The 18,763-nt window shown below is 38.7% G+C and overlaps 1 protein-coding gene across 2 annotated transcripts in view; it reads right to left on the bottom strand.

Annotated features, from left to right (window-relative positions):
* OGFOD3 (2-oxoglutarate and iron dependent oxygenase domain containing 3) overlaps positions 1-18,763 on the bottom strand; it is a 48,896-nt gene that overhangs the window by 4,688 nt on the left and 25,445 nt on the right. Inside the window, exon 8 of one of the 2 annotated variants that reach the window (XM_075770817.1) lies at positions 12,464-12,587. The exons of the other annotated variant lie outside the window; for it this stretch is intronic. Coding sequence (XP_075626932.1) covers positions 12,464-12,587 — 124 coding nt within the window. The remainder of the gene's footprint in view (positions 1-12,463; positions 12,588-18,763) is intronic. 2 annotated transcript variants of the gene reach the window in all.

Genomic DNA, 18,763 nt, shown 5'->3' on the forward strand with positions numbered 1-18,763 from the left:
TTCAGTGAAAAAACGCTCAGCAGGTTTACAAGCAGCTGTGGCAGCTTAACAGCCTTGTACCAAGTATTTGCTATAGCTTTTTGTGCACAGTCTGATCACTCACTGTTCAGCCAGGTTAGAAAGTTATATATCAGTCATATACAAATTAAATTTTCCTTAGAAAGAGCTATTCCATCAATGCATTGGCTTGGAAATTGTTTTATAGATGCAAGTGCTTACTCCTGTGCTTCATCGTGTCTGAGCTTTGACTACCACTCTGCCTTGGGGTTCTCCAGGCCTTAAGTGGCATCGAGGTGAAAGGCAGTTACTTTGCTAAGGACACCAGAGGTATATCAGCATCCCACTTGATGAGACAGCAGAATGGAGCCCTCTGCAATGTCACATTATTAAACTGTTCTGAGAACACAGAAGTTCGATGTTTAGCAAGTAACTCAGAACTGACACAACTCTGTAGGACTGCTCAAGTTCTCCTGAGAAAGCTAGTAATACTCCTATGCACAGCCGTTTTATCCCAATAGCATGTGGTTTCCCCACTCAGGCTTTTCTTCCCCTGTTCAAATTAGCTTAAAGTTTGTTAAAGAGCTTAGCTTATCACAGGGAACTCATATTGACAATCTAACCCTGCCTGGGACTCATTCACAATCGGGTATAATGAAACACTGAATACCTACCTAAAATTTGCACAAGATAAATTATTCCAACCATTACAGGATCTCCACCACAGAAATGGGTACCAGACAACATAGCTGGTTTTCCCTTCTAACTAAAAGCGATCCAAGAGATGCAAATGTTACTTTGCTTGCACACTCCTAAGCAGCATATATGGGAGATGTGAACAAAACTAGACGGGCCTCGTGGAGCTTGATTTACTCACTAATGTCTGAAGTCTGAGTAGCCTCTGAGTCCCTTGCACGTTCAGTTGCAGTTTAATTTAGTCACATTTAATCTTTCATGGTTCATGTAGTCTTTCATAACTGCCAAGCAGAAGTCATATCATACTCTACTCTGCCTGTGGCTGCACATCAATAATTGGTAAAGCTATGTACCTATAAAAAATAGATTAATTCGTATGCACAGCTCATTTACACCTTGGTGTCCTGCTTTTCTGTATCAAAGACTAAATGAAGGCAACGTACTCCTATGAATGTTGCAAAGAACAGCACTACCCTCAAGGATTTCATACAAAGTCCCTGTGCCATGAAATTTTTGTTTTCTTTTAAATCTTATTTCAACATCATTCAAGTAGTTTATTATCAGTCCCTCACCTACTCACCCAAAGCTTTGCCTTAAAATGATTTTCAAGCTTTTTTGTTTGATCTCTTATTAGAAGTAGTAATAATTCAGTTAGACAAGTTTCAGTGTATTGTTGAAGCCAGTTAAACTGGATTTTTTGGCTACACAGAATGTCTTTTAATTGCTTTCTTTAATAAATACATCTTCATATATGGTATCTTATTGCTCCTTGTGCATCTGTCAACCAGGGTCTCTGAGTCACTGAACAAGCCTATACTCAGTATTCAAAAGATACTTCTTTCCCACTTGGGAAGAATTTCTTTTAAACTAACTTCCATTGCAAAATTTTGAAGCAAAAGCACAAGAGGGTAAAGAATATTAATTCCCATTCCGTCTGACAAAGCCTTCTGGGAATATATAGCAAAATCATTATCCAGAGACTCATGGGCAAAGACACAAGATAAAATAAAGTGGTACCATTACCAGATGACTTCTAGGACTTTCAAGCACACTGGAGACAGGATCCTTCATAATCTTGCTTTAATACACAGTATATGGAAACCACTTCAAAAATTAAATTACTACAAGAAAGCAAGCAGGTCAGGACTATACAAGTCCCTTAAAGCATGGCCCTACTCCTGGGTTATAACCTGTCCTTGCTCTAGCTATCATTTTTTTTTAATCAATTTGGAGTTAAAATTTTAAACCCCAAAGTTCCAAACTGTGAACTATATTAGCAAGTTAGTAGGATCACATGCAATACAGATCTGGTTTTAGCTGTGAGACTGCATTCAAAGTGTTTAAAGTACTTTTTTTAAAGTATTACATGCTGCCAAAAGTAGTGTAGCTGTGATGGGATTTCACTCATGGTGAATGGTGAGGAAGACATGCATAAGGCAGTTCCACTAAGCTCTACAGACTACGAAATATTGATAGAGTGAATGCTGAGCTTCATAACAGATTAGGGTTGTACTACAAATGCAAAGAATGGCTATGCAACTACTCATTGCAGATAAAAGTACATATGCACTTACAATTTCCTGGTGAAACATTTTTGAGCAACAAAAAGCTCAGGAGAAAGTGCGTCAAATTCTAATCTCATTTCCTTTGTCCTTTTCTTTCGTTATTTAAAAAGACCAATTTGTAGACCATTGTTATTTTCTCCCCTCCTCTGACCTGCCTGTGCAGATTTCTTTCCAACACACTTTTCTGCTCCACTAAAGAAATCTTGACTACTACCTCCTGGCACATAATTCCGGTTTGATTTATGAACACTTACTGTTAAAAGTGTAAGCTTTTTTGAGATCACAAGCTACTACTCCATCCAATTTTATAGTATATTACCTAAGCAAAAAAGAGAAAGTGTTTAATCCCTGGTCCTTAAGGGATGAACTTTTGGAGAGGAAGAAACAGCAACAGGATCATCTCCTGTTCTGAGGTCCAGGCTTCTAAGCTTTCAGAAAGAGGCCTGTCTCTGAGCTATGTTCTGAAGGATGAAGATTGGAATGGAGGTGTCCTAGGGTTAGAAGTGATGCCAAGGGTAAAAACCAAAGGATTTGTTTTTTTTCCATTGAGATAAATCTATAGTCTGGAAAGTATTTCATCCTGATTATGAAGAATTGACTCATTTTCCCCCATCGCTGCAAGATGCCATGAACTCCATTGCTTCCTTACTTTCATGATGCTTTGACCAGTACCTCAACCTCAGGGAAGAGTTTTGGATCTGTAAGTTACAGGGAACTGTGGGCCATCCTCTCACATCTACCATCACCTCCTCACCTCCACTTGCCACTCCACAGTAAGTCAATCAGGTAGAGCATACCACAGCAATTAGTGCAGCACACCAGAGCATTTAGTGCTTTTAACACTTGGGCATGCAGCTTCCATATTAGATAAAAAAAATATATTTTCTAAGCACTTCTACCCATGCTTTCCTCTTTTCTGCCCACAAACACTTAAAATTTCTTTATGGCTGTTCCCACATGGCTTCAAGATTTCCATCACTAGTAACAGGGGCGTGAGCTGTACTCCAGCCTAGTTCCCATGGAAGAGTGCAACAATGAAATGGAGGAAGTTCCTCCCACACAAATGCACTTGTTCTCACCTTTCTAATTCAAAGAGCAAAAAACCAAAGAATTGGAAAGATTTGTGGTAATCTCAAGACAAGCAGGAGCCTGTTTCTAAATGATTAGCTTGCCTGCATATCTCTAAAGGAACAGAAAGAATCAATCCTTGCCTTTGGTCTCTATTTGACAACAATACCTGGATCTACAGCTTGCTTTTTCCTCCTTCCCATGTTTTCCCTACTTTCCAGCATTAAGTGTTAGAAAGTGTGTTTCAAGATGGAGTTTTGTCCAAAAAAAGCCTAGCTGATGAGCTTCTGTTCCTTGCAGATTGCAGAAAGTGTTTTTGTGATGCAGTCGCTCCCCTTTCTCCTTCACAGATAACGCCTCCAGCTCTGCTTCTATGCTAAGATTAGTCAAGAGTTTCAACCGCAGGTGGAGCTGCTTCTCAATCCCTTCTTTCCATGGCCCTTAAGCATCCACCCAAGTTTTAAAAACTTAAGAGTAAGCAAAGGATAAATTGTATCGGGGATTAAAAAAACTAATACCATGGAAAACTCAGGTGTGAACTCATTTAAATCACGTCACTCTCTCACACTGACTTAGACAAGGGACTGCTAACAAGCTCAGTGCCACAGCATCCATCAAAACTGACCTAGGTCTTTGGTGTCACTGACACAAGTCAAGCTCTTAAATGCTGTCAGGCTGAGAAAAGCTTGTGATGTGAAAAAACAGGAAAGGTCTTGCTCCCTGTAAGAGCAATAGCTTATTTGTATTAGAGGTAACCACTTATTCTCCTGATTTTGAGAATCAATTTTTGCACTGATCCACAGGAATCATTATTTATGAAGACACGCAAGTACCAGTCACAAGCTCCACTGCTATGAATTTTATGTGATCCTAATTTAGATGAAGCAACACCACTATTTTCAGGAATAAGACTTAACAAGCAGCAAAAGCAATGGCTATTTCACTATGCAGCAATTATGTCCCATTTAATTACTCAAACAAAACCACCAGAGGAAGATATGTATTAACTATAAAACCTGGGAAAGCAAATGCTGGGGAATGCAGAGGCTCAATCACATTCATAATTGTCCCTTAGCGATGAATTCTTTTTGGATGCACTCAGAAAATATAATCACTGCAAGAAGCAGCATAGAGGTGAGAAAGAATTATGCATTCAGCTATATATCACAGTAAAAACATAAGTATTCCCATAGGGCTCGCTCTCACAAGATTTTATCTGTGTTGAATTTTAACATTCAGTTGCACTTCCATACACAAGCTGCCTATCATTTGCTACCTAACCCCTGTACCGTGAGGTAACGTAGAGTGGAGGAATATACAAAGGAAACAATTTTCAATGACAACTATACCCTTGATATGTTACTGTGACTTCAACCAAACCACTTACTCTCTCATTTGTTTCCTTGTCTCTAAAATGAAGCTAGTGCTGACCTGTTCTAACAGGGTTACTGTGAAAATTAATTAGTAAATACCAATACAATACTTTGCAGTTGACACACGTTCTGTTTTACAAGTATTATAAAAAAACCTTCCTCTGTTGTTCTTATTCTGGCAAGAGAAAAAGTAGTAAGGCATGCCAGATTACATTGTAACAAGATGTAGGGAATATATGAAAGGACTTTGAGAACCATACAAATATTAACATACCACAATGCTCATAAGAAAAAATACTACAAGATTATTATGCCTCTAATATTACAAATTTATTGCATAACTTAGGTTGGAGGAGACCTTGGGAGGTCATCTGGTCCTTTCTCAAATAAAGGCCAACTTCTAAATTATATCCAACTTCTGAGCTCCATCAGGTTGCTCAGGGTCATATCATTAGCACACGAGTGCAGCATTCAGACACTGACATTTCCCAGGTATGTCTCAGGCACACGTATTTTGCTACCCCCATGTCTTCTGCACTTGATTTGTGAGCAGAGGCCATGGAGTAGATGACCTCCAGAGGTCTCTTCCAACCTCAGTTATTCCGATTACACATGGAGCAGGCCATTCGCATTGATATCAACTTTGGCAATCAGTTTTTATTTGCAGCATGCCTGCTTTGCCGCTGGATTCCAAGCCCCTTTGTGCTCCCATCCTTCACATGGGACTACAACTTCTGCTTCCTTGGCAGCATCCTTCTGGCCCTTCTAGTTTAATTCACTGCCAAATTTCCTTGTAAACTCCTTGAGTCATGAGAACATCAAGGAGAAACTGCAAATTATATGTTAGATTGTCTCAACCAACACTCACTCATGCAAGCAAGGGGATGGTAACTGTCCCCTCACTCTCCTCCCTGGTCTGCTTAAACTGTGGCTGGACACCAGGGAAGGGATGCAAAGTAGGGCTGGGGCAATGGAAGAGGTCTCACCTCCATCCACTGTCCATGGCAGTTGGTTGGGAGACCTGGAAAGACTGATCTGCTGCTCAGGAAGAAATGAAGCAACTTATCTGCCTGATTAAAAGGAAGCAGGAACAGTTTGTTTGGCACTACAGATCTATTCAACATCTTTCATCTTATGCACTGACAGCTTTGACTGTCTGCTTAACATTTACCAGCTCTAAGTGTTCCTCAGGAAAGAAGGAAAAACTGCATGTCATCTGCTGAATGACATCAAGACAGAAGCACTGCCGGGGAAACTGCACAAACACAATTGTGTTCTCATCCTTGTCATCTGCTTAGCATTAATCACTAATTCATTCTCATGTAACATGTTCAAGAAAAAAACACCATATCTATTAGGCAAGTAACTTCTTAATATTTTCTGTAATCACACAACAAAAAACTTATTTAACAGATATACTTATTCAATTACTTCTAAATGTTGAATGGGGAGAGCTTTAAGCCAGTCCTTACCTAAACCCCACTAAAGTAATGTGGAATGACAGCATCTGCGAGTGCCCTGATTTGGGTTGAAGAGAGGACACAAGCTTCTCTGAACAATTTCACTACACATATGCCGAGTACAGAAACATAAAGAAGCCTATGGCCTAAAACCCAATAAAACTGCAGCGGGTGTCTAATGAAGCCTAGTTACAAACTCATCCCAAATGTTTACTAGACAGAAATTACCCGGTGTTATAAATAAAATCACTGATTCACACAGTGAGCTTTCCTACAGCCAGCTTGTAACTTGCAGAAGTATTATAAATCCTTCTAAAAGTACTTGCTTCTATTTTAAATTCAGAAGCACCTGGACTGAAAGCTTCAAAATTACAGTTTTGAAAGAAAATAAGTGAACTTAATTATTTCCTACTAAAAGTACATGAGCATTTTTAGACTTCAGCAGAATCCCTGCCTGCTTCTCTCCTGTCAGCACAGTTGGTTGCTGAACGTAACAGGAATTTCCACTCTGTGCATTATGTTGGAAGGTGTGACAACTTAGTGAAGCATTGAGAAGTGAAAACTGTGTTCTCTCCAAGTCACAGAGTCTCACTAAGGCCTTTTGGCTCTATGTCTTCTCCCTACTGCCAAGAGAAGGACAGGTATATCACCTCTGCTCTGCCTTCCAGTTCTCTGCATTGGTACCCAACCTCACCCATGCCACGTCTGCTCTGTTCTCCCATGTTAAAGCACTCTGGGCAGCAGCAGCAGGTTTCAAAATTGGAGTCCTACAAAGAGTTCTCACCAAGAGAAACCTCTAAGAAAAAAGTGTTGTAATTTCAATCACATTAAATAGCTCTGGGTCATCTATTTTACTTTTCCTGACCTTGCTAAATATGACATATTTAGTAGAGCTGGGGTCAAATCACATGGATGGTGGAGTTCTAGGTTTTGGGCTTCTGATAGAGGAGTTCATCCTTTCATTTAAGTAAATCACTAAAGCATAAACACAAGGGTAACTTCTGCTGCTCATTTCTTCGTCAAAAAAATGGCCTTTAAACAAAAAGACTTCATGATAGCACCTATGGCATATAACATTAACAATTAAAGCTTAGAAACCAAGAAATGAAATGTCATTACTGAACCTGCAGTTAATTTGGTATTTTGTTTTACTTTACCTGTTACGTTACCTGAATTTCATCAAGTAACTGGTTGAAGCTGATTTTACTCTGCTCTCTCTATGCCTTCAGCTTTGCTGCGTACTTGTCTAGTAGTATCAAATCAGACTCATGAAATACTGGCCCACATATGCACTACATAAAACAAAGTCCTGTGCAGCAAGCAATGGAGAGCACATATGGTGCATACTACATATGTTCATTTATAACTAAGTATTTTATACCAGGGAAAAAAGCCTTAGAGGCCAATTCTCAAAATTGACAGTGCTTTGCAATGCTCTGTGGAGCACTAACATAATACACCTATTTAGCAACCCCCGTCCCCCCAGCACTCCTCCATCCTTTCAATGGTCCAGCTAGTATAAAGTGACCATTACCATCCTCAGTATCAGATGCCCTCAACAAGACAGTGTATTTTATACGAAGTAATATAAGGACCATGTTAAGTGCAGGTCTGACTTGTGTCTCCCAGGTACCTATTGCTTTATGGGCCCAATTAAAATATTTCATTTAACACCATCATAAACCTATCATCAAGCACTGCTGGAATACAAAACCAGAGCCTGGAAGACTTATCCTTCCACAGAAAACAAAACAAACAGAACGCAAAAGAAAAATCTTCAGAGTTCTACAAATAAATGAGGAGCTATTTTCCATACATTTTTGTGACAATTGCAACAGGTCCTCCTTTTTCTACCATTTCTCTCTGCAATCATCTTACCAGTTGCAGGTGCAATTTGTGATTAGTATTGCATATCAGTAAGAATTGCTGTCCTACAATCTATGAGCTTCACATAGCTGGTATTACTGCAGCTGCTAATGTCAGCACCATTTATTATTCTCTAGGACTGACAGCTACTGCTGTGGATTTCAAATCATTCTCAGCTTTCACTTGTTACTGATTTAACATCAAGATGTGCTCCAGTTTTACTGATTGGAGCAAAACTAAAGCTAGGAACACCAGAATATTATCATGATCTTGACTGAAACTGGATGATGGTGATTGAAAGTGGAGAAATATCAGACTACCTACGGACAGTGGGGAAAAAATTAAATCCACTATTCTATGATACAAGAAGGATTACTAACTATATGATTTAAAGACAGCTTTCACACCTTGTGTTAAGGTTGTTGTGGGACTTCTGAATCTGGAAATCTTACTTCTCATATCATTGCACTTTCTGTCACTATGCTGCATTTCCTCAGCCTTCAGCAGTGAATTCCTCCAAATTAATTTTTTTAAAGAGCATAATAAAATAAAGACATGACAAATTCTCACCACTTAACTTGGAATACTGCACTTATTCTCATGATTACAGGATCTGACAAGCCATGCGATATCTAACCACTGCAATAAAGCTGTACTTCTCAGTGAATGCACACACAGACACCCTGAAGCCCATTCCTGCACTATGAGAAAGCTACGTACGCATTCTTAAATGTATGCGTTTTCGTACCTGAGCAGAAAACCTGATGGCTCAGACTTTGAGCACATACTTTTCCATTCTAGATGAAGAATAATCCAGCTTCACAAGTTCCTAAATAGCTCATACCTTCATCTCAAATATTTTTACACTTTCAGAAACATACACTTCTGACAGCTCTGAGAATATGCTAAGTTTGATATTCAAGAGTCACATTTCACTCTCCAATGCACAGGATTCATTTTGCACCACAGATTGTTTCCTTCCACAAACATACAGAAGAAGTGATCGCAACCTTTTCTTCTACCTTTATGTAATAAACAACTTGTAGACAGAAGACACTCCTTTGTAAGCTGAAAATAAGTGCAGCAAAGCTGCCCTTAAAACCAAGAAAAGTACATGCAAATACGGAACACACAACTGGTCCAGATATTTCATTCCAACTCCAGGGTTTTATCTACACTTTATCATAAAGTGAAGTTTGTGACCTGTCCCCAAATTCACAAAAGACTCTTCAGAATTATGAAATTTAATATGGTTTACACTGACAAATTTAATAGCAGCAGCAAACATACCAATTTTATTAAAAAAAGAATGCCTTTGTCTGCCATTTATTCTTAATCCTTCTGTATCTGTTGAAGATTACTGAAACAGGTCTCTGGTCAGCAAAGGAAAGTTAATGTTGAAAGGGCTGTTGGCTTCATTTTGAAGAACCCCATTCTAACCGTTGCTCTATTTCATTTTGTCTCTTGACCAGAGCTACCCCTGGTACAAAGAATGAAAAAAGCCAATATGTCAATTTTGGAAATAGAACTAACATACCCATTTAAAAGCAACAGATACTACTTTAGAACTGTTTTAGTCCAAAAAAGTGTTGGGCTTTTTTCTTCAAAGTAGTATTTTACTTGGCGCTAAGCATTCTCTTACTCATGGTACAGTGAGTTTCTTGCAGCAGACAGAGGTCCTGACTTACGTCAAGAGACACATACATACTTCTCAAGCCCATCACAGCACAAGAAAGATGTGTTCCTTAATGCCACATTCGGTTATGAATTAGCCAGAGGTCTGTACATGTGAATTGGCACCAGAGAGGTGACTTGTTCATGTCCATTAAAAAGAAAAAATCTCCAGAGCCTCTAGGTTAATAAGTTTAATTCCTTCATAAAGCCAGAGGTGTTTGTTAATAATTGAACTTGGCAAAGTTCTAGACCATGCTACAAATTAGATTGAGAGTCTCACTCAAATATGTGAGACTTCTTATACAATCCACCAGTTTATATATACTTAGAGAAGTGGTAAGTGTTTTAAAGTTAGGCTCCACTTTAACAAAGCAGTTTTCCCTGTCCCTAACTGTGTGGCTAAGACTGATCCTTAAACGTTAAGTGCTGCGAAAGCATTTGAAGCAGCAGTGAGACTTGCCCAGGCAGCACTCCAAAACACAGGGAATCCCACGATCTTTTATTTTAATTGTCTTTTTTTGTACTTCAAATTACTGCTTTTCTGCTCTGCTGCCTCAGTAACAATGCCTTTCTGTTCCCTACTGCAAAGCCTGACACTAACAAATTACTCTCACAGAAAAATGAATGTGCTCATTTTGGCACGATACCAGGTTCCCAAAATGCAGAGTAACTTTGAGATGACAATTAGTGCCAGGTTTTGGAACTAAAATGGCATTAGCAATATGGAGAAGGTGAATTAGGTGTCATGCACTAAAACTGAACTGGCAATTGTGACAGTCATCTCAAAAACCACCTGAATCTCCTAAATGAAAAGCATAAAACCTTACCAACACATGATTTTAAAAGTTGAGTTGAAATGACAAGAGAAGCACAAAAGATCAACACAAGCATAAAACTAAAAACCCAGTGGAGGGAAGGAGAGAAAAAACACTGCAAAGGAACATTCTGAACATGAAAAATACATCAACTTGTACCAGGAACAGAAAACACCCTGGGGTCATTCCCTCCTCCTCACTCTCTCACAAGCTGCACTTTATCAGCAAGAGGAAAACTAAGTGCAATTGCCTTCACATTGTGCTTCACCTCTCAAGCTTTTCCTCTTTCTCACAGGATGTTAGTCGTTATTTAGATTACACCATCGGTAGTGACACAATCACAGAACCCCTGACAACTCTATCTAAATAGACATGTTAGAAAGGTGTAACTGGCATTAAACTTAATTTTCTGTTGTGTACATGGAGCACATTTGATCTTTCAGAAAAGGCCATTCCCTACAAGCTTTGCATTGTTTTGTTTTAAAAGGTGTGTTTGACCAGTTCTGTGGCACACATACTGTCAGTGAAAGGGAACAGCCCAAACCATTTTATTAAAAAAAAAAATCTTTCTGTACTTCATCTGCTCCCCCTTCCTCCCCAAGAACAAAATAAAAAACCTGAAAATTAACCAAATGGGGCTAAGTGGAAGCAATTTCACAGGTGCAGACTTTTCAAAATTAAGTCGGGGCACATTGCATACAGCAATTGGACTGAATGCCTCTACACTGTGCAACGAGACAGCTCTCCTCCCAGCTACCTAAAATTCAACTATGATTTCTACAGCTCTAAAAACATGTTAATCTTAGAATTGCATGTGGAAATGAAATAGTTTAATGTGTTCCCTTTCAAATTACCAGTGGCAGTGTTTTGCAAAAGATGATACTTCCATTTTAGCATTTATTTCCAACCACAACAGCCAAAATAATCAAACATACAATTCTTGGTACCAAACCCAGAATGCAGATAATCTCAGAGTTTATCTAAGCTGGCATTACTGCTGGTGAGTGGATCGCTATGATCTATAAATCAAAAAAACCCCACACCCATCCCCATTTGCAGGTAGCAATAGTCAGAAGTCAGTTCTGCTTGGGGTAATGCCTGTCAGCAGACAATTACTGATGCTGTCTTTAAATGAGTAAATTTCCATCTTTTCTCTCTTGGAAAAAAAAAGACAGAACACAGTAGGAATATAAAGGTGTCCTTGATTTATTTTTTTTCTGCAAAAGTGTGACTAGTCTTGCATTATAAAAGGTTACACTGCTGTAAGCTCAGTATTCACCTGCCAGACAGAGGAGTTGAGGCTGAGCTCGCTCTTCCCAGGCATATTGCCCCAGAGTAATTCCAATTTCATATGATCCACATATTAGAAAAATCTTAAGCCAGCCATAAAGGCTTTTTTTTTTTTTTTAGGTTTAACTGACAGCCATCAGAATGCTCATCCTTGTCAGATCTACCAAAAGCAGCTATGGACTTACAACCCAGTTAACCATGGTTCATCATGCTACTGCAGGTTAGCAGAGCTGTGGTAACTAATCATCTTCACACCCAGCCCACAGCAATTACAGGCTATTAAGCCCTACCTTGAACAGCAAAGGAATTTCAGGCCAGACAGTCTAAAATAAATTGCTTTATTTTGGATTTGCTGTAGTCACATAGTTATCTTTGCTCTTAATGCATAGTGACCTGCTAAGCTGCCATAACTAGATGGTAGTTCTGAGCTCTACTGCTTTTGAGGCAGTCACTTTGTGGGGCTTAACTCCAGATATTTCAAACAGTGGCCACATCTTGACCTCGTTAATCTTTGTCTTCAGATTGATTACATAAAGAGTGCTGCATTATACCACAGTTACTACTGACACAAACCAGAAGTCTCACTACATCCACCAGCCCACTCATTAATAAATGGCACAATTTGGCCTGCTTCAATGCAGGCAAGTCAAGACTCTTACCTGCGCGGGGCTCTATCGTCTTGTTGGAGCTTGCATCCATAAAGACAAACCGTCCACCACCAAAGTCTTCAGTGTAGTCAGAAAGATAGAGCAGTGAAGTATAGTCAAAAGAGCCATAAGTTACCTAGGAGTAAGACAACGTTACCAAAAATTACCAAATTCTGCTCTCATCTCTGCAGAGCACAAATAATTAAGCAGATGGATCTGATGGATTTTTCTAATTTTTCAGTTTTCACATATTTAATAAAGCAGTCTCGAAAGCTGAGACCATTCTTTTCTAGAAGTGATATGTATTTATTAGCCTATCCTGTTATGTTTACACACACAATGTATACAGGACTAGCATGTTATGTTTATGATTTCTGTTATTACAGTTTCCACAATTAAAGAAGTGCTCCTATTGATTTCTATCATCCTAAGTCATCTAAACAGCTAGCAAAAAACAACACGCTATCAGAAGTTACACCTCTGCATTGTATCCAAAAAATAGAAGGGCTCAGATCTATTTATACTATTTCAAGATAAAATTTCAGCATAAGGTTAATGAGACCCAAGAACAGCCTATTATCTAATCATGGTTATCTAATTATAGGTTTCTGGAAACATCACTTTTTACTCTTTCACCAGCTACCATACAGGAACTTCATAGTAACAGTGAATCAGACCTTCCAGGTAAACACACATTTGTTGCATGGAAAAAAGAAGAAATTCCTCCAGGTTTGGTTTAAAAACCTTCAAACATGACTTTTAATGTATCTGCTTCTTCTCAGCCTACACACCAAACACCCCATTTTTAAGTATAACAAGGTGATTTTCCTTCCTTTTAAAGTATTATTTTTGCTCAATATGTATGTTGAAGATGGAGAAAAGAAATACTCTATTTAATGCTCAGCATGAAGCTACCTAAATATTTAACACTGAGTTTAGCTGATTCTGAAAATATTTCCTTTTCATAGCTACATGTCACCAACACTTAAAAATGTATTTAGAATCAATGGCTGTATTCTCCAATTTCTTTACAGTGCATCACAACTCAATCAAGTTCTGCATTACACTGTCAAACAGTGAAGTGTGCAGCACAGTAGTACTGTATAAATATACAGCATTTGCAGAGTGTTTTGACTGACCTGGTGACTGTTAGAGGTAGGTGTTACTTCCAAACTTAGAAGTTTTCTAAATATTTTCAGTTTTGTTTGAAGTTACATTCATTAGTGCCAGTTAAATTTTGGCTCAGCAGCAGTTGTACATATTATTCTGTAAGGGCAATGACTAAAGAGAAGATAGAAGCAGATGGAATAGGAAGACATTTTCATTCTTACTCATTTTATTATTTTGACCATAAGGGCTTAACAGAAAAAAGCCAAATCCAGTGATACACTGCACTACACAGTCCAAATCACAAGAATGAGAAAAACATGTTGGTGATCCCCTTCTCCCCATATTTACCCAAACCTTAGTAGCAATACAAGGCAATAAATGGGAATTAATGAGCATGTGGTACCACAGCACCTGAAGACAGCCATTTGACAGCCCTCCTCATGCAATAGCTTTGCAAAGCTATTGTCACCTTCACTGATTTGGTAATAAAACTTCCAGTCAGTGAAGAAGTTCGTTCAGCTCACACTTGCAAGTCTAATGCATTAAAATTGTTTTACGAACTCTTCGGTGGTGCAGCAATCTTTCCTCCATCAGTGCACTCCCCATCTTCTCCAAGGTGGTTTTACCAGTTCTGAACTTTTAAGAGCTGACTAGAAACCATTTTAGCCTAACCAAACACATCTGATTTCTATAGATGACTGATTTGGGGAACCAAGTATGCAATGGAAAATGGCTTTTCTGTTCCTGTTCTTGTTCATTACTAACTCTCAGAAGGCAGCCAGGCTTGAGAAATGCAATACTATGGAAACAAAGCACTAAATTATACTAAGTTATTTAAAATGCCAGAAGTCCCCCATGTATATCAAATGTATTTATTACCCTGGCCATAATTTCCAATACCAGAAAGGTTAATAACTGAACCAGAAGTTCAAACTATGTGAGAAAAGCTGTCATTAAAGCCAGGTGATAAGCCATACAGGCACACTGCAGCAAATCAAATTTCTACAGCTCCTTATGAACAATTCCATAGAAAAGATGCAGGCATTTCCATTCGGCCTGATGCTTCATACAGTTAGTGCGCTCTTTTTGAGTATCCTTTAACCCAAATAAGTCAAACACAGCTAATATTTAATGGTACGTGCTCATAATGATATTGATATGACACTTCTTTAAAAGCTATTATTAAAAATAAACTGATTGTCAGAATTAGCCAGCCACAGTCTGCAGCGTGGCAGCCTTGGATTTTTGAGGGACACACATTTATATGCAACTAAACAGCTGTAAGAACATGCGACAGGCCTGCAGTTACTAAGAAAGATATATAGCATAGCACAGCATCCTCTACCTTCCATTGCAGAAAAAACCCACGAACATGTATTTACTTTCCAATCAGCATAGGTCTAGCATGATATCTTGCAGAAGTGAGTCAAAAACTGCTCTTTTCCTGTAAGCCTCTACATGCAGATAATCACAAACATGGTCTTGACAGCTACTTCTAATGCTCTATATAGTGGTAGCATCTATTATTAAACAATGTAAGACACCAAATAGCATGTCTCAGTTACAAGGGGCTGTAGGTGAGCTGAGGCTTGAGCAGACACAAGAATAAGCTTCCATGGATTTCGAAGACAATGCTATCCTAAAGCAGAAGTAAGACATTTAATGAAATACATCAGAAGATCTAACAACACAAGGGGAAGAAAAAGAAGAGTGAAAAGTCTGCTATACCACATAACAGCTGCTCTCAGCAACAGCCTCAACAGCCAGAAGAGAGCTGCTAGAAGGATTAGGGAGATGGAGGGCATATTGCAGGTAAGGAGACTTTAAGGTTTGGCTTGTTCAGCTTAGAGAAAGAAAGGGTGAAAAGGGATATGACTGCTACCTAAAAATACCTGGGGATGAGAGGAGGTGGGGAAAAAATAGCTATAAAGCTGATTGTGAACAAGTTTAGGCTAAAAAACCCAAGAAAATTTGCACTGAAGTCCTGCAATAGCTCCAGCAGGAGAAATTAAAGGAAAACAAACCAAAACTGATCTTATGGCAGAGTCTGATAATTCTGTGAAGGATGAGAGGATCCTTGCCCAGTCAGGGGACTGCAGAAATCTAAGTCCCATCTCACTTCTATTAGAGAACATAAGACTATTCTGCTGTGAGAGTGTGCAACAGCAATTCCATTATAAATCAGACATTTGATGTTTGAAAGGCTCAGCTCCAAACAAATTCCATCCAAGATGAAACTCCACATCTTAAGCCAACATTCTCTTTATTTGATTTAGCTGCTTATAAATTCAACAAGATTAAATTAGTCGTTTGGGTGATTTCAGGGTTTCTATTCATGTTTAACCAAAAACCAAATACATTTTAGGAAAAAAAAGAAAACAAAGCCTCATAACGACATAATAGATCTGTGCTATTCCATTATGCAGTCAAAATCTTCCAAACCAAGGATATTCAGACTGAGAAATATAATTGCAACAGACACAGCAATACAGGGAAAAAGGCAAGAGAGGTATTTGTGTGCTCCAAGAGGCCAACATCTTTGAACCAACAGTATCAGACTTCAAAACAGAAAATGTGTCAGATTCATTTTTTCAAGGGCTTGATTTTACCTTTCTTTCAGAAAGGGGCAGGGAAAAAGAATCCTGAAGTCTTCTAGGGGCAACCTTCACCATTTAATTATCATGCAGAAATAAAGTGATTTGCTCTATTCTAAGGGGAAAGCATAAATATGGATACCACGGAAGAGTATCCAACAAACTGGCAAAATTTTTTAACGTGCTGAGTTTTGTTCATCTTTCTTCAACTCCTCAGTATTCACACTTATTTTGCAGGCATATAAGAATACTTCTCAGATGAGAGCAGGAGTATTTCCTACCTTGGATGAATAGCAATGCTTCCGCCCCACCTCTCCCCTTGCTTTCAACTGTAGTCTGGAAGCAGTAAGTGAAACTTAGTTTGTTGAAGAAATTAAAATACAAGGCAGGCTGACTGCAGTGAAGACAACTTATGAAGCTATACAACTTGTCTGTCCTATTTAGCCTTCTCTGAAATATTTTCTGACCTTCTATTTGAATTCAGTCTCCTGCATAGCCAGATCAGCTATACTTTTTTTCATCTCTTTCTAAATACATAACACAGCTACAAATATACATAATGTACACCTATAATAGGCTAAAATTATATACAGTCATATTCTACACATACTGTAACATTTTTGGTAAATTATGATCTGGCAAACATGTACATGAATGCTACATCCACAGACAGCTCTGTTCCAATTGCACTTAAAGGGAAAATTATACCAGATCAGATCTTTTGACACACAAACAGAAGTTAGAGGAATTAGAGGTTTGTTTGTGCAGCAAGGAAAGGATTCAAATTAATCCTTTGATGCCAATTCAAGTGAATGATGTACCAGAAGTGAAGGCAGCCAGTATCCAGTAGCAATGATATGTGATGATGCAATTTGGACTTTCATGATGGACATGAAGTGAACAGGATCAAGGATTTATCTCTATCAGACCCTATTTAAGGCATCACTAACCCAGTTCAAACTCTGAATTTTCAACTAGGCAATGCAAACTGCTATCACTTAAACCATAGGAGTAACTGTATTATCTGGCAATAGCTGAAGTCCTTTACCCTAGAGAAGGGATAAACCACTGAGCTGGGGCAGTTTCCATAAGAATGATCCCTGTCCATCTCTCCAACATCTGCTCTAGGTCTCTCCTCCTCAGTACCCACAAAGCCCATTTCCCTGGCCCCCAGCCACAGCGAGTTTTGTTCCCTTGTGCTCCCCCAAAAAATGAAAGGGAACTGATCCACACAAGGCTCCGAGCTTAGCATGCAACGTTGCTGTCACGACAGCACAGACAGTGAGCCAACTCTGACATTGTCACATGCAATCCTTACTGCAAGTATGCTCTGGAACAAGAATGTCAATAACCACATTAAAATATATTCAAGCAAACCTACAACATAAGTTTAAGGCACAGACAAAAAGCACTTCGATGGTCTGAATGCTTTAGTTTTCCCCATACAGACAACTTACTGCAGAAGTCAGCTGCTACAGAAGTGAAAAATGTTCGAACTACTTATATAGAATAAACAGGACAAACTACAGTTTTAAGTCCCAGAGTTATCTAAACAATACTTCTCAGAAAATACCTTGAAATTTAGCATAAGTCACACTTTCATATTTTACAGCAGGTACGCTATTTTTCGGGGCCCAAATTCTACATGATTATGAACAAGGTGCTTGGTAACTGCCCCAACTGGGTAATTATTTCTTCATTGCTGTCATAAATCAGACTACCTAATTATTCAGTATAGAAACTATTAAGGTTTAGGTTATGCATAGCAAGTTTAAGACCACATTTTGTGTTTGTATTGGTTTGGTTTTTTTTTTGAAGCTGGGAGTGGGTTAGAAAAAGCCAAAGCCAATCAGTTGGTGTCTCTGCTCCCTGAATAGACAGCCTGCAAGATAAACAAAATGTGGACAAAACAGACGGATAAAACCAGCAAAACATCTAGCCTGCTGTCCATCATGCACAGGCACTGTCAGGATGCCATAACAGAGAAGCAGCTTCTACAAAGAAAACAAAATTCTCTTTGTGGAAACAGATTTGCTTCTATGACAAAATAACTCATACATTAGAGAAGAGATTTAGGTAGAAACACTTAATTGTGAGATTATCTAACCAACGCAACTTATTCATTTAGCAATGCAAAACACATGCAGAAAAGAATAAAGAGAATATTGGCAAGCCTAATGCTTGTGCAGACACAAATCTCATTATAGTAATAAATCAGAGTCTGAAATTCTAATACACTTTTTTGGGCTGAAAGAAAAAAGTGGAGAAAATAGCCATCAGCTATTGATATTTACTGCTTTCTCTTCCCTTGTGGCAGTCAAATTCTATTCTCTGAAAGTGTGAAAAAACTATGAGGAACCTATGAATTTATTGCAGTTCACACAGCCAGAATCACTAGTTTATATGACGTCTCTTGGAAGTGAGCGCAGTATGTGATAGAATTCCTGCGAACCCCACCAGCACAATTTGCTCCCTACAATGAGTTCTTATCAGCACTAGTCAAAATAATGTGCACCGCAAAGTCATCCCTACCACCTCTGGTCCTAGGTCTACTCCTATTCAATGGTTACATCGCAGCTTTTTATACAAGAAGCATCCGCAAGCTGGT

This window comes from Balearica regulorum, chromosome 18 (assembly GCF_011004875.1).
Source record: "Balearica regulorum gibbericeps isolate bBalReg1 chromosome 18, bBalReg1.pri, whole genome shotgun sequence".
Lineage (NCBI taxonomy): Eukaryota > Metazoa > Chordata > Aves > Gruiformes > Gruidae > Balearica > Balearica regulorum.